Source organism: Rattus norvegicus, chromosome 7, assembly GCF_021556685.1.
Source record: "Rattus norvegicus strain SHRSP/BbbUtx chromosome 7, alternate assembly SHRSP_T2T, whole genome shotgun sequence".
Classification (NCBI taxonomy): domain Eukaryota; kingdom Metazoa; phylum Chordata; class Mammalia; order Rodentia; family Muridae; genus Rattus; species Rattus norvegicus.
Genome location: NC_141540.1, coordinates 96,780,932 through 96,796,534, shown reverse-complemented (window position 1 = coordinate 96,796,534; position 15,603 = coordinate 96,780,932). Strand labels below are relative to the sequence as shown.

Sequence of the window (15,603 nt, the reverse complement as noted above, 5' to 3'; positions counted from 1 at the left end):
TCTTGATGTACTTGAAGCATGCCAAGAGCCAGCTTGCTCCAGAGATTCCTTGGCTGTGACCTCTGAATGCTGGGATTACTGGTAGCATCTATGCCTACCCTACTCCTGTGTTGGCCTAGGGATTAGAACTTAAATTCAGATGCTTGCATAGCAAATGCTTTAGCCACTCTATCCACTATGCCATCTCCCCGACATCCAAAATCCGGTTCTTCCCTATGGTTTTTTTCCCTGCAAAGTTCTTGTGGGCAGCCTACTGCTCTGAAGAATTTATACAGTATGAAAACAACAGATCTACACATGGTGGTGGTGGAAAATAGCCCTTCAGAGTTTTCTTACAGTCTATTTTAAGAGATCACATAGGTAACCTGAATAAACCATCAAGTATGTAGGGCTCGGGAAAGGTTCAAACCTATGCATATTCCTGGACACATTGCTATGTCGCTGTGACCTCATGGGTCAGAGATCGGCCTGCCGCCATTAATAAGTACTTACCGCCCAGGTTCATTCTGAAAACTTCAAATTGTTTCTGAAGAATCATGATTTTTTTCATGTTCATATCTAAATGACTGATTTCAGTCAACATTAATGGGTCAGAGCTGACTAGGTAGGTAAAATAGCCACACTGGGGGAATCATTTTGTAATTTCTCCAGTCCTAGTTAATGACCTGGAAAGGTAATTTACTAAGTTCAATGTAGAGGTTGGAAAATTTTATTTCCATCTATTTCCCCAAACCACAACTGAATTGCCTTGAGATGCATAGCTCATTCTCCTCGTAGAGTCTGGGACTTCTCCTTCTCAATCTACTTTGATCTTTTGCAGATGTTCTTGCTCTGTTGTAGAAAAGTGGTGTGAAATCAATAAGCTAAAGGTAGATACTTTTGGTGTGCATAAAATACTAAAGGGGGAGGAGATAAACCACCAGGCAGTCATTCACATTCTAGTATAAATAGCTTTACACAAAGTAAGGTGGAGCTGCTCTTTAGGAAGCAAGTCTTGGTTTGGAATTGCTGGAAAGCAGCAGTGTATTAAATGCTAAAGAAGAGTTCTTCCAGGGCAGGGAGCTTGGGAAAAGTAGGGGGAAAACATTACATTGATGCTATAAAAGGTATCATTGATTTGTCTTACAATTACCCCCCAGGAAAGACATTGTCTTCATTTTATTCATTCTATGTCTAAAGCACACATTTTCAACATTGCTTTTAAAAATTAATAGATGCACTACATACAATGTCTCTGTCACCTGTCAGCTGCTAAGCACATCATACTCACTGCCCCATTTAATCACCTGAGTAGCATCAGGCTACTCATCTGGTACCTCGCTGGTGCATGCTCTGTGCTGCATTAAGCCTTCTACAGATGTTAACTAGCGTATCTTCACACCGTCCTCTGCTCTCAGAGGCTGAGCATTTTACACATGCAGGAACTAAAATACAAGAGGAACCAGATGATTGACAGCTAGCAAACTGTGGAGCAGGATTGGTGCTCTGGCTTCCTGGCTGCAGGGTCCACATTGTTCACCTTTGGGGGTATGTGTGTTTCTCAGCATCGGCAGGGAAGCAACAGAAGACCACTCATGAGCACCAGAGCTGTCCTCAGGTTACACAGAGAACTTAGAAAAGTCAACCTGAGCTGGATCCATGCTCCACGTTTTCGCTACTTTGGACACTCTACTGGCCATGGTGCTGGTGGGAAAAGAGGCCACATGCATACATGCATGTGTCTCCCTCTCTGTGCAGATTTCTCTGTGGTACTTAATGTGACACTGCAACCAGGCATCATAGTGTAAGTCTGTCATCTTAGCCCGCAAGAGGTTGGGGCAGGAGGAGGCAGCCTAGGTGAAACTCTGTCTCAAGAGAAAAATATAGCAGTATATAGAAATGAAAATGCATTTCAATCAATATGTAAAAATTTATTTAAACATATAGTAATAGTTATATTATATACATATATAGTAACGATTTTATGTATATATGTATATACATATATATATACAGTATAGGTATATATAAATGATAGATTATTAGAATGAAGGGAACAGGCAGACAAGGTGATTTAGCAGGTTAAGATGGTTAACTCTAAGCCTAACAACATAAATTTGATCTCTAGAACCCACATGGTAGAAGGAAAGAACTGACTCCTGCAAATTGTCCTCCAACCTCCAAATGCATGCTAAAGAGTGCATGGGGAAAATAAAGAAATAAATATGTAATACACACATACTTTTAAAATGCAGAAGAGGAGAAATGAGCAATAATATGAATTGGGCTTATGCATAGGTTTACTTGTATTCTTTTTTTTTTGAAAGAGAATTTCTTTTTTTTAATTTTTTTATCTTTATTACATTGGGTATTTTTTTTAATTTATTTAATACTTAATAATAATTCTTTGGTTTCCGGGCAAACATCCCCCTCCCCCTTCCCCTTCCTTATGGGTGTTCCCCTCCCAACCCTCCCCCCATTGCCGCCCTCCCCCCAACAGACTAGTTCACTGGGGGTTCAGTCTTGGCAGGACCCAGGGCTTCCCCTTCCACTGGCTACCTATGAGGATAGGTAGGATATTCATTGCTACCTATGAGGTCAGAGTCCAGGGTGAGTCCATGTATAGTCTTTAGGTAGTGGCTTAGTCCCTGGAAGCTCTGGTTGCTTGGCATTGTTGTACATATGGGGTCTCGAGCCCCTTCAAGCTCTTCCAGTTCTTTCTCTGATTCCTTCAACGGGGGTCCTATTCTCAGTTCAGTGGTTTGCTGCTGGCATTCGCCTCTGTATTTGCTGTATTCTGGCTGTGTCTCTCAGGAGCGATCTACATCCGGCTCCTGTCGGTCTGCACTCCTTTGCTTCATCCATCTTGTCTAATTGGGTGGCTGTATATGTATGGGCCACATGTGGGGCAGGCTCTGAATGGGTGTTCCTTCAGTCTCTGTTTTAATCTATACCTCTCTCCTCCCTGCCAAGGGTATTCTTGTTCCCCTTTTAGAGAAGGAGTAAAGCACTCACATTTTGATAATCCGTCTTAAGTTTCATTTGTTCTAGGCATCTAGGGAAATTCAAGCATTTGGGCTAAAAGCCACTTATCAGTGAGTGCATACCATGTATGTCTTTCTGTGATTGGGTTAGCTCACTCAGGATGATATTTTCCAGTTCCAACCATTTGCCTACGAATTTCATAAACTCGTTGTTTTTGATAGCTGAGTAATATTCCATTGTGTAGATGTACCACATTTTCTGTATCCATTCCTCTGTTGAAGGGCATCTGGGTTCTTTCCAGCTTATGGCTATTATAAATAAGGCTGCGATGAACACAGTGGAGCACGTGTCTTTTTTATATGTTGGGGCATCTTTTGGGTATATGCCCAAGAGAGGTATAGCTGGATCCTCAGGCAGTTCAATGTCCAATTTTCTGAGGAACCTCCAGACTGATTTCCAGAATGGTTTTACCAGTCTGCAATCCCACCAACAATGGAGGAGTGTTCCTCTTTCTCCGCATCCTCGCCAGCATCTGCTGTCACCTGAGTTTTTGATCTTAGCCATTCTTACTGGTGTGAGGTGAAATCTCAGGGTTGTTTTGATTTGCATTTCCCTTATGACTAAAGATGTTGAACATTTCTTTAGGTGTTTCTCAGCCATTCGGCATTCCTCGGCTGTGAATTCTTTGTTTAGCTCTGAACGCCATTTTTTAATAGGGTTATTTGTCTCCCTGCGGTCTAACTTCTTGAGTTCTTTGTATATTTTGGATATCAGGCCTCTATCTGTTGTAGGATTGGAAAAGATCTTTTCCCAGTCTGTTGGTTGCCAATTTGTCCTAACCACAGTATCCTTTGCCTTACAGAAGCTTTGCAGTTTTATGAGATCCCATTTGTCAATTCTTGATCTTAGAGCATAAGCCATTGGTGTTTTCTTCAGGAAATTTTTTCCAGTGCCCATGTGTTCCAGATGCTTCCCTAGTTTTTCTTCTATTAGTCTGAGTGTATCAGGTTTGATGTGGAGGTCCTTGATCCACTTGGACTTAAGCTTTGTACAGGGTGATAAGCATGGATCAATCTGCATTCTTCTACATGTTGCCCTAGAGTTGAACCAGCACCATTTGCTGAAAATGCTATCTTTTTTTCCATTGAATGGTTTCAGCACCTTTGTCAAAAATCAGATGCCCATAGGTGTGTGGGTTCATTTCTGGGTCTTCAGTTCTATTCCATTGGTCTATCTGTCTGTCTCTGTACCAATACCATGCAGTTTTTATCACTATTGCTCTGTAATACTGCTTGAGTTCAGGGATAGTGATTCCCCCTGACATCCTTTTATTGTAGAGGATAGTTTTAGCTATCCTGGGTTTTTTGTTATTCCAGATGAATTTGCAAATTGTTCTGTCTAACTCTTTGAAGAATTGGATTGGTATTTTGATGGGGATTGCATTGAATCTGTAGATCGCTTTTGGTAAAATGGCCATTTTTACTATATTAATCCTGCCAATCCATGAGCATGGGAGATCTTTCCATCTTCTGAGGTCTTCTTCAATTTCCTTCTTCAGTGTCTTGAAGTTCTTATTGTACAGATCTTTTACTTGCTTGGTTAAAGTCACACCGAGGTACTTTATATTATTTGGGTCTATTATGAAGGGTGTCGTTTCCCTAATTTCTTTCTCGGCTTGTTTCTCTTTTGTATAGAGGAAGGCAACTGATTTATTTGAGTTAATTTTATACCCAGCCACTTTGCTGAAGTTGTTTATCAGCTTTAGTAGTTCTCTGGTGGAACTTTTGGGATCACTTACATATACTATCATGTCATCTGCAAATAGTGATATTTTGACCTCTTCTTTTCCGATCTGTATCCCCTTGATCTCCTTTTGTTGTCTGATTGCTCTGGCTAGAACTTCAAGAACTATATTGAATAAGTAGGGAGAGAGTGGGCAGTCTTGTCTAGTCCCTGATTTTAGTGGGATTGCTTCAAGTTTCTCTCCATTTAGTTTAATGTTAGCAACTGGTTTGCTGTATATGGCTTTTACTATGTTTAGGTATGGGCCTTGAATTCCTATTCTTTGCAGGACTTTTATCATGAAGGGGTGTTGAATTTTGTCAAATGCTTTCTCAGCATATAATGAAATGATCATGTGGTTCTATTCTTTCAGTTTGTTTATATAATGGATCACGCTGATGGTTTTCTGTATATTAAACCATCCCTCCATGCCTGGGATGAAGCCTACTTGATCATGGTGGATGATTGTTTTGATGTGCTCTTGGATTCGGTTTGCCAGAATTTTATTGAGTATTTTTGTGTCGATATTCATAAGGGAAATTGGTCTGAAGTTCTCTTTCTTTGTTGTGTCTTTGTGTGGTTTAGGTATAAGAGTAATTGTGGCTTCATAGAAGGAATTCGTGAGTGATCCATCTGTTTCAATTTTGTGGAATAGTTTGGATAATATTGGTATGAGGTCTTCTATGAAGGTTTGATAGAATTCTGCACTAAACCCGTCTGGACCTGGGCTCTTTTTGGTTGGGAGACCTTTAATGACTGCTTCTATTTCCTTAGGAGTTATGGGGTTGTTTAACTGGTTTATCTGTTCCTGATTTAACTTCGGTACCTGGTATCTGTCTAGGAAATTGTCCATTTCCTGTAGATTTTCAAGCTCTGTTGAATATAGGCTTTTATAGTAAGATCTGATGATTTTTTGAATTTCCTCTGAATCTGTTGTTATGTCTCCATTTTCATTTCTGATTTTGCTAATTTGGACACATTCTCTGGGTCCTCTCATTAGTCTGGCTAAGGGTGTATCTATCTTGTTGATTTTCTCAAAGAACCAACTTTTGGTTCTGTTGATTCTTTCTATGGTCCTTTTTGTTTCTACTTGGTTGATTTCAGCTCTGAGTTTGATTATTTCCTGCCTTCTACTCCTCCTGGGTGTATTTGCTTCTTTTTGCTCTAGAGCTTTTAGGTGTGCTGTCAAGCTGGTGACATATGCTCTTTCCTGTTTCTTTCTGCAGGCACACAGCGCTATGAGTTTTCCTCTTAGCACAGCTTTCATTGTGTCCCATAAGTTTGGGTATGTTGTACCTTCATTTTCATTAAATTCTAAAAAGTATTTCATTTCTTTCTTTATTTCTTCCTTGACCAGGTTATCATTGAGTAGAGCATTGTTCAATTTCCACGTATATGTGGGCATTCTTCCCTTATTGTTATTGAAGACCAGTTTTAGGCCGTGGTGGTCTGATAGCACGCATGGGATTATTTCTATCTTTCTGTACCTGTTGAGGCCCGTTTTTTGACCAATTATATGGTCAATTTTGGAGAAAGTACCATGAGGAGCTGAGAAGAAGGTATATCCTTTTGCTTTAGGATAGAATGTTCTATAAATATCCGTTAAGTCCATTTGGCTCATGACTTCTCTTAGTCTGTCTACATCTCTGTTTAATTTCTGTTTCCATGATCTGTCCATTGATGAGAGTGGGGTGTTGAAATCTCCCACTATTATTGTGTGAGGTGCAATGTGTGTTTTGAGCTTTAGTAAGGTTTCTTTTACGTATGTAGGTGCCCTTGTATTTGGGGCATAGATATTTAGGATTGAGACTTCATCTTGGTGGATTTTTCCTTTGATGAATATGAAGTGTCCTTCCTTACCTTTTTTGATGACTTTTAGTTGAAAATTGATTTTATTTGATATTAGAATGGCTACTCCAGCTTGCTTCTTCCGACCATTTGCTTGGAAAGTTGTTTTCCAGCCTTTCACTCTGAGGTAGTGTCTGTCTTTGTCTCTGAGGTGTGTTTCCTGTAGGCAGCAGAATGCAGGGTCCTCGTTGCGTATCCAGTTTGTTAATCTATGTCTTTTTATTGGGGAGTTGAGGCCATTGATGTTGAGAGATATTAAGGAATAGTGATTATTGCTTCCTGTTATATTCATATTTGGATGTGAGGTTATGTTTGTGTGCTTTTCTTCTCTTTGTTTTGTTGCCAAGACGATTAGTTTCTTGCTTCATCTGGGGTATAGCTTGCCTCCTTATGTTGGGCTTTACCCTTTATTATCCTTTGTAGTGCTGGATTTGTAGAAAGATATTGTGTAAATTTGGTTTTGTCATGGAATATCTTGGTTTCTCCATCTATGTTAATTGAGAGTTTTGCAGGATACAGTAACCTGGGCTGGCATTTGTGTTCTCTTAGGGTCTGTATGACATCTGTCCAGGATCTTCTGGCCTTCATAGTTTCTGGCGAAAAGTCTGGTGTGATTCTGATAGGTCTGCCTTTATATGTTACTTGACCTTTTTCCCTTACTGCTTTTAATATTCTTTCTTTATTTTGTGCGTTTGGTGTTTTGACAATTATGTGACGGGAGGTGTTTCTTTTCTGGTCCAATCTATTTGGAGTTCTGTAGGCTTCTTGTATGCCTATGGTTATCTCTTTTTTTAGGTTAGGGAAGTTTTCTTCTATAATTTTGTTGAAGATATTTACTGGTCCTTTGAGCTGGGAGTCTTCACTCTCTTCTATACCTATTATCCTTAGGTTTGATCTTCTCATTGAGTCCTGGATTTCCTGTATGTTTTGGACCAGTAGCTTTTTCTGCTTTACATTATCTTTGACAGTTGAGTCAATGATTTCTATGGAATCTTCTGCTCCCGAGATTCTCTCTTCCATCTCTTGTATTCTGTTGGTGAAGCTTGTATCTACAGCTCCTTGTCTCTTCTTTTGATTTTCTATATCCAGGGTTGTTTCCATGTGTTCTTTCTTGATTGCTTCTATTTCCATTTTTAATTCCTTCAACTGTTTGATTGTGTTTTCCTGGAATTCTTTCAGGGATTTTTGTGTCTCCTCTCTATGGGTTTCTACTTGTTTATTTATGTTTTCCTGGAATTCTTTCAGGCATTTTTGCGATTCCTCTCTGTAGGCTTGTACTTGTTCTCTAAGGGAGTTCTTCACGTCTTTCTTGAAGTCCTCCAGCATCATGATCAAATATGATTTTGAAACTAGTTCTTGCTTTTCTGGTGTGTTTGGATATTCCATGTTTATTTTGGTGGGAGAATTGGGCTCCGATGATGCCATGTAGTCTTGGTTTCTGTTGCTTGGGTTCCTGCGCTTGCCTCTCGCCATCAGATTATCTCTAGTGTTACTTTGTTCTGCTATTTCTGACAGTGGCTAGACTGTCCTATAAGCCTGTGTGCCAGGAGTGCTGTAGACCTGTTTTCCTGTTTTCTTTCAGCCAGTTACGGGGACAGAGTGTTCTGCTTTCGGGCGTGTAGTTTTTCCTCTCTACATGTCTTCAGCTGTTCCTGTGGGCCTGTGTCTTGAGTTCACCAGGCAGGTCACTTGCAGCAGAAAAGTTGGTCTTACCTGTGGTCCCGAGGCTCAAGTTTGGTCGCGGGGTGCTGCCCACGAGCTCTGTGGGGCGGCAGCAACCAGGAAGATATGCGCCGCCCTTTCCGGGAGCTTCTGTGCACTAGGGTTCCAGATGGCGTTTGGTGTTTTCCTCTGGCGTCCGAGATGTGTGTGCAGAGTGCAGTCTCTTCTGGTTTCCCAGGGGTGTCTGCCTCTCTGAAGGTTTAGCTCTCCTTGCCACGGGATTTGGGTGCAGAGAACTGTTTATCCTGTCTGTTTCCTTCAGGTTCCGGCGGTGTCTCAGGCAGGGGTCCTGCCGCTCCTGGGCCCTCCCCTACGGGAACCCAGAGGCCTTATACAGTTTCCTCTTGGGCCAGGGATGTGGGCAGGGGTGGGCAGTGTTGGTGGTCTCCTCTGCTCTGCAGCCTCGGGAGTGCCCACCTGACCAGGCGGTGAGGTCTCTCTCCCACGGGGGTTTGGGAGCAGAGAGCTGCTGCGGGCCGGGATCTGCGGGTGTGGGACTTCCGGTAAACACAGGAAGTGCCCGGTCCTAGAGGAATTTTGCCTCTGTGTGTCCTGAGTTCACCAGGCAGGTTTCTTGCAGCGGAAAAGTTGGTCCTACCTGTGGTTCCAAGACTCAAGTTTGCTCGTGGGGTACTGCCTAAGTCCTCTCTGCGGCGGCAGCAACCGGGAAGATCTGCACCGCTCTTTCCGGGAGCCTCCGTGCACCAGGGTTCCAGATGGCGTTTGGTGTTTTCCTCTGGCGTCTGGATGTGTGCAGAGTGCAGTCTATTCTGGTTTCCCAGGCGTGTCTGCCTCTCTGTAGGTTCAGCTCTCCCTCCCACGGGATTTGGGTGCAGAGAACTGTTTATCCTGTCTGTTTCCTTCAGGTTCCGGCGGTGTCTCAGGCGCAGGGGTCTACTTGTATTCTTAATAGACCTGGAGTGATGGCTTAGGCAAAAATTGTCTGCACTGAGGAGCTAACTCCGTCAAAGAGAATCTTTGGCCTAACTTAGAGCAGTGCTTCTTAATCCTTAAGGAGCAAACATATAACCTGTACACCCCAATAAATACACATCTGGATGGGCCTGAGATTCTGCATTCCCAACAAGTTTAATCTGGGTCCCCATGTTTCATGGACAGAAGAGTTCAAGGGACTCAACATTGGGCCAAAAGAATGGCTCACAGTGATCACTGCAAGACTCAGCCTTGGAAGGAAGGGATGCAAAAATGTATCTGGTACCATTATGCAATTGGTGCTCTCTGTCCTGTTCCTGCTTGGTCATCCCGGCCCTTGCGTTAAGTATGTATTCTTCATTGAGTAAGACTGAACAGCCAACGAAGAAGAGAAATTTTAAAGTCATGCCTAAGTCCCCGTGGGAATCCCAGAGCAAGACTTAAGCCTCACACCCCAGTGAGGATACACATGGCTCCCCAGGATATTTTTCAGTGCCTTTGGGAATTTGTTCAAATTTTTCACAATAAATGTGCTCTACTAGAGCACGAGATGAGAGCACTGACTCCCCAAAGCATTTGCCTCCTACTGTGAAATAACAATTCAGTGCTGACTGACAGGTAAGCTGTGCAGTGGCTATGCTACTTCTCAGAGGGACAGACAGCGCATCTAGGGCCCTTGAAACATCAGATATTTTCAATGTTCGGGAATGGCTAGGATCATGCAGGAGTTCTTTCTTTCCATTTCAATTACGGAAGCCTGAAATGAACAAAGGGCACTCGTTTTGCTTGGCCCTCTGATTGAAGGGGTGCTGATGTCTCTTTTCTGTTCACCCTGTCCTCCAGCTGTATCACAGTTCTCTGCTTTCTGTTTCAGGTACCTGGAGAGAGTGAGAAACAGTGGAAACCAGCCCTGGTTGTTCTGACTGAGAAGGATCTTCTAATCTATGACAGCATGCCGCGGAGGAAAGAGGCCTGGCTTAGCCCAGTACATTCGTACCCACTTCTTGCCACCAGGTAGCTTTGACTGAGGGTTTGGGTGCTGGGTTGTAAGTTTGATACTGTTTTAATCGATTGTGATTATTTCAACACACTCTAGTGCTGTCTAATGGTATGGCAGGGGCTGAGAGCTCTACAAGCATATAGGTGTACGTATGTAGCCAGGGATGTTACTATCTGTGGTTAAACGCAAGGCTACATGGAGACAAGCAACAAAGTACTCATCTGTTAGCACGGAGCCAGGACATGTGTGTGATGTCCCAGACTGGAGCTTTTTCTGGATCTTGGAAATGAACTAGATTCATATTTCCAGTCTTAGTATCCAAATGAAAGTCATCATTCATGGGTCTTCGATTGCCAGCACAGCAAAGAAGCCATGAGACTTTTTGGTTTGTGAAGAATTTCCCTAAAGTAAGTTCCTCCTGCTCTGTATGGTGTTCCTGTGGAAGTGGGAACACCTCCTTCTGTCTGTTTCCTGGAGTGTCCACTGTGTACTAGCTGCTTGTGTGAATTGCAACTTTTCTTAGACCACCTCACTGGTCTGTGATTTACACACACACACACACACACACACACAAAACTGAACATACAAAGCATATAATTGGGTGCAGAGGAACGTTTGCCTCTACAAAACCATCCCACAATCGATGCCATATTGTGTATTCACCACTTTCAGGAAGTTCCTCTTTATTTTGCAAGATGGAAACATTGGCCAACACCTACCAGTTTCTTCCTCAGCTCAGCTCCTGGTAGCAGACACTGGACTCTCTATCACCATGAGCTTGACAATTTAAACTCTCCATTTAAGTTGAGTCACGCAACGTTCGTCCTTCTGTTTCTGACTTATTTTACTTAGCTGAACTTTCCTTTTTTTTAAACTTTTAAATTTTTTGTTGGTTACTTTATTTATTTACATTTCAAATGTTATCCCCCTTCCCAGTTTCTCCTCTACTAGCTCCCTTTCCCCTTCCCCCTCCACCTGCCTCTATGAGGGTACTTCCCCACCCACTTACCCACTCCTGCCTCAGTGGCCTAGTGTTCCCCTATCCTGAGTCATCAAGCCTCCACAGGACCAAGGGGCGCTCCTCCCAGTGATGCCAGATAAGGCCATCCTCTGCTACATATTCAGATGGATATGGGTCCCTCCATCTTTGGTTGGTAGTTTAGTCCCTGGGAGCTTTGGGTGGTCTGGTTGGTTGATATTGTTGTCTTCCTATGGGATTATAAACCCGCTTCAGCTCCTACAGTCCTTGCCCTAACTTCCCCATTCGGATCCCCACACTCAGTCTAATGGTTGGCTACAAGCATCCACATCTGTATTGGTCCAGCTATGGCAGAGCCTCTCAGATGACAGCTATTCCAGGCTCCTGTCAGTAAGTACTTCTAGAACACACATGGTATGTATTCACTGATAAGCCAAAAAGAAGCTCAGAATACCCACAATACAACTCACAGACTGCATGAAACTCAAGAAGAAAGAAGATCACACCAAAGTGTGAATGCTACAGTACTACTCAGTAGGGGAAAGAGAGGGATAATCTCTGGAAGCAGAGGGAGAGGGGGATCTGGGAGGGAAAGAGGAGGGGGAGGGGAAAAGAGGGTCCAGTTAAGATATGGGAGGAGATGGGGGAGAAGTACGAAAGATCAGGAATTTGAAAGGAGGTATGTAGCAGTGGGGGTGGGGGAACTGAGAGTAGCCACTAGAAAGTTCCAGATGCCAGGGTCCCAAGAGGTTCCCAGGACGCAACAGGGAAGACTTGAGCCAAAACACCCAACAAAGGGGAGATAGAACCTGTAGTGACCATATTCAGTAGATAGGCCCAGCCCCAGCTGAGGAATGAGGCCACCCACCCACTGCAAAAATATTAATCCAGAATTTCTCCTGTCAAAAGGAAATGCAGGGACAAAGAGTGGAGTAGAAACTGAAGGAAAGGCCATCTAGACACTGCCCCACCAAAACAACTTTCCTTTTTGTAAAACAAAATAACACATATTCATGCACACGCATGTATGCATGTGTGAATACACGTTCTGAGGCTGAGATTACAAGTCTGTGTCTGTATAAGTTCTGGGTTCCTGTACTCTAGCCTACTGACCCTACTGGGTGATGATAGCTTATTAACTTCAGCCCTCTCTCTCACATTTCACTGCCATCTCATCTCCAGTTCTGCCTCTCTCCATAGTGCATGTACCACTCCATTTTTCTATCTATCCTGCCTCCTCATCAGACATTTGTTCCTTATAGTGGTGGCTGCAGCCCTGGAGGAGGCCATGGCAGAGCACTGGGTGTCTTCTCCAGGCCACAGAAAATGAAATTTTTTAAAATGCTGGTTTAAGGAGTCCTTTCCACTGTTGTTGGGATTATAAAGTGAGGGAGGTAGCCACTATTAAAAAGAGTGTAGAGTCTTCCAACATTTAAAATAAAATTACTGTTTGCCCTAGCAATCTCACTTCTGGCAATGTATTGAAAAGAATTAAACCTGGTATCTCAAATAGCTATCTTCAGTGTTCACTACAGCATAATTGCAATCTGCCATGTCATAAAATACATTCAGAGTTCATCATAGTTGTGCCCTCTTCCTTAAAGGCTTGCATCCTTAGGAAACAGTGAATTAAACTTAAACATTGTCTTAAAGTAGCTGAAAATTCCCAGGCCTGGCCTCCGCTTCCTGCCCTTTCTGTGTGTGGTTTATAACAGTGGTCTGTCCTAATCTAATTCTTTCTATGCCACTGTGATTTTTCTTAGAAGTTGGTCATGTAAACGTAATTTTCACCTTCCTGACTTCATCTCTGTCAATAAGAACCCTCACTTTTCTGTTGGGTGAACTGTTGGGCAATGTGGGGAAGGCTCCTTTGGACTTTGGTTAGGCAGACTCATCAGAGTGCACCTAAGCTTTAGGCATCTGTCTTGAGGTAGACGCACAAGTCCCTAGTCCTAATAACAATTATAATAAAAACTTAGTCACAGGAAAGAGAACCAGAGGCAGTTGAACAGGCTGTAACAATAGACAACAATGACAACACTTAACAGAGTTGAGATTCTTCTGAATTCTTGCCCTAGTTCATGGCAGATACCAGCAAAGTTGACTTAAAATAGAAATTTTGTGGCCCCCAGTGAATTTCAGGGAGATTTTCAAAAAAGAAGTGCCATCTCAACATCAATATAAACATAAAAAAAATGGATTGGATGTTCCATGCTTCAAAATCCTGTTTCCTAAGGATGCAGGCCTTTAAGGAAGAGGGCATAACTATGATGAACTCTGTATTTTATGACATGGCAGAATTTAATTCTTAAGGCACAGACCAGCGTTATAAAAGGCTGGAGTAACCATCTTCACATGCTTACACAATGGTGGGGATATACCACACTAACTCAAGCTGTCAACCTTCACTATGTGATTTACATCCACAGCACTCAGGTTTACATAACAATGAATTCCTGCAGCTAAAACCAAAGGAAGACTAGTGCATAGACATGGTTCTAATTACTCAGAGAAGAGAATGAGCAGGTGCCTCCCGTAGCAATTGTCAGGAACGAAAGTAGAAATAGAATAGTTTCCAGGTAACTCTTTGGGAGATAAAACTAACTCCAGCTCATTCTCAGGTTCCTCTTCACAGCTTCTGGAAATGATGACCAATGCATTTTTATTCATTCATTCATTCATTCATTCATTCATTCAGTAGGTCAGTTGGTCAGTCAGTCATTCCTCAACATACCCATACTTGCCAGAAGTTATAATTAGGGTAAAAGCTAAAGAGGTGAAATAAAGTTCAAACTCCCAGAAAAAATATATTGATGGGCACCAACAGCTAAAAAACTATTTATACCAAATATAACAAGAATAAAATGCTGACCACTGCCTGGAGGAGGGGCTGAAGAATAATGGTTGAATTGAAGCTGGAGTGGGAACTCTCCAGAAAATGCTGGTGGGAACCAGAGTAAGGGACAAGGCTTCCCAGGAAGAAGATAAATGCACCCTTTGTTTCCTATATAGTATAGTGTAGTGGTGTCAGAGCCCCAGACATGACCTTGCAGATCAAGGAAATGAGAATCAGTAGCTGTCCTGGTCAGGTGCCCAACACTTGGCATAAGTCCTTCTCAGAGCTCTTATATCTGTTCCACATGGCTGTGGTACAGTGTCTCCTCCAGATTCAGAACCTAGGGCTCAGAATGGAAAGGAAAGAAAGCCATATCCTGGAACCAGTAGAGGCCAACTCAGGTTAGCCTGTTCACTATGCTTGTATGCTATCATCAGTCTGAGCACTGGGGACCACTGAGGGTCTTGGGAGGTAGTAACAATCACAGACATGATCAGAGTAGATATTCTTACCGTTGGTATAAAAGTCATAAAGGGGTGTGTCTGCTTAGTTAAGACATGACTCTAATTCCATGATGAAGAAAAGAAAAACAAATAGATAAAAATAAAGCCACATTTCTATGAGGGCACAAAGTCTTGAGTTTCTGGTAGGCATAGTTGTTTCTATGAGGTTGCTTTTAACTCTAACATAATGTGACCAATCACAGCAATAATTTGACTTGGTGAATGTCTTAGGTAGGGTCTTATTGCTGTGGACACTATGACCAATGTAAGTTTTATAAGGGACAACATTTAATTGGGGCTGCCTTACAGGTTCAGAGGTTCAGTCCATTATAATCAAGGCAAGAGCATAGCAGCATCCAGGCAGGCATGGTGCAGAAGGAGCTGAGTTCTACATCTTCACCTGAAGGAAGCCAGAAACAGACTGAGCATCGCAAGGCAGCTAGGAGGAGGGTCTCCAAGCCCACCCCAACAGTGACCCACTTCCTCCAACAAGGCCATACCTTCTAATAGTGCCACTCCCTGGGTCAAGCATATGCAAAACATCACAGTGAACTTGGAAGATCTAGAGAGGCTCACCAGAGGTGAAAGAGAGGACAATGGTTGATGGAAAAGGAAATATTAAATGGGCAATTCTAAGAGGACCAGGAAGGAGGGAGGAGATGAACCAGGAGCCACCAAGGTGAATAGGATATAGTTTTGGAACCTCCACCTGACCCTGCAGAGAACTATTCATTCTCCAATATGGCACCCCCTAGCCATTTACCCTTACTTCAGCAAACTAAGAGTAAATAAAACTAAAAGTGTAATTTCTGTCTTACTAAATATATTCAAGCACTCAGTAGCCATGTGTAGCTAGTTGTCAAAAGTCAGATTTGACATCAGAGGGTTAACCAAGGCAGGTAGCAAAAAGGAGTATGGCACTCCCAATTGGGGTCATTCTGACAGTATATGAGCCCAGTGGCAGTGACAACTGGTTAATAGGGTCAATACTACAGGCAGAAGAAAACTTAATTATCTGGTACTAACAAGACTACCC

General features: G+C 42.7%; 1 protein-coding gene across 1 annotated transcript in view; it reads left to right on the top strand.

Annotated features, from left to right (window-relative positions):
* Sntb1 (syntrophin, beta 1) overlaps nucleotides 1-15,603 on the top strand; it is a 268,321-nt gene that overhangs the window by 215,097 nt on the left and 37,621 nt on the right. The window contains 1 exon segment of the mRNA NM_001130542.1: nucleotides 10,124-10,263. Coding sequence (NP_001124014.1) covers nucleotides 10,124-10,263 — 140 coding nt within the window.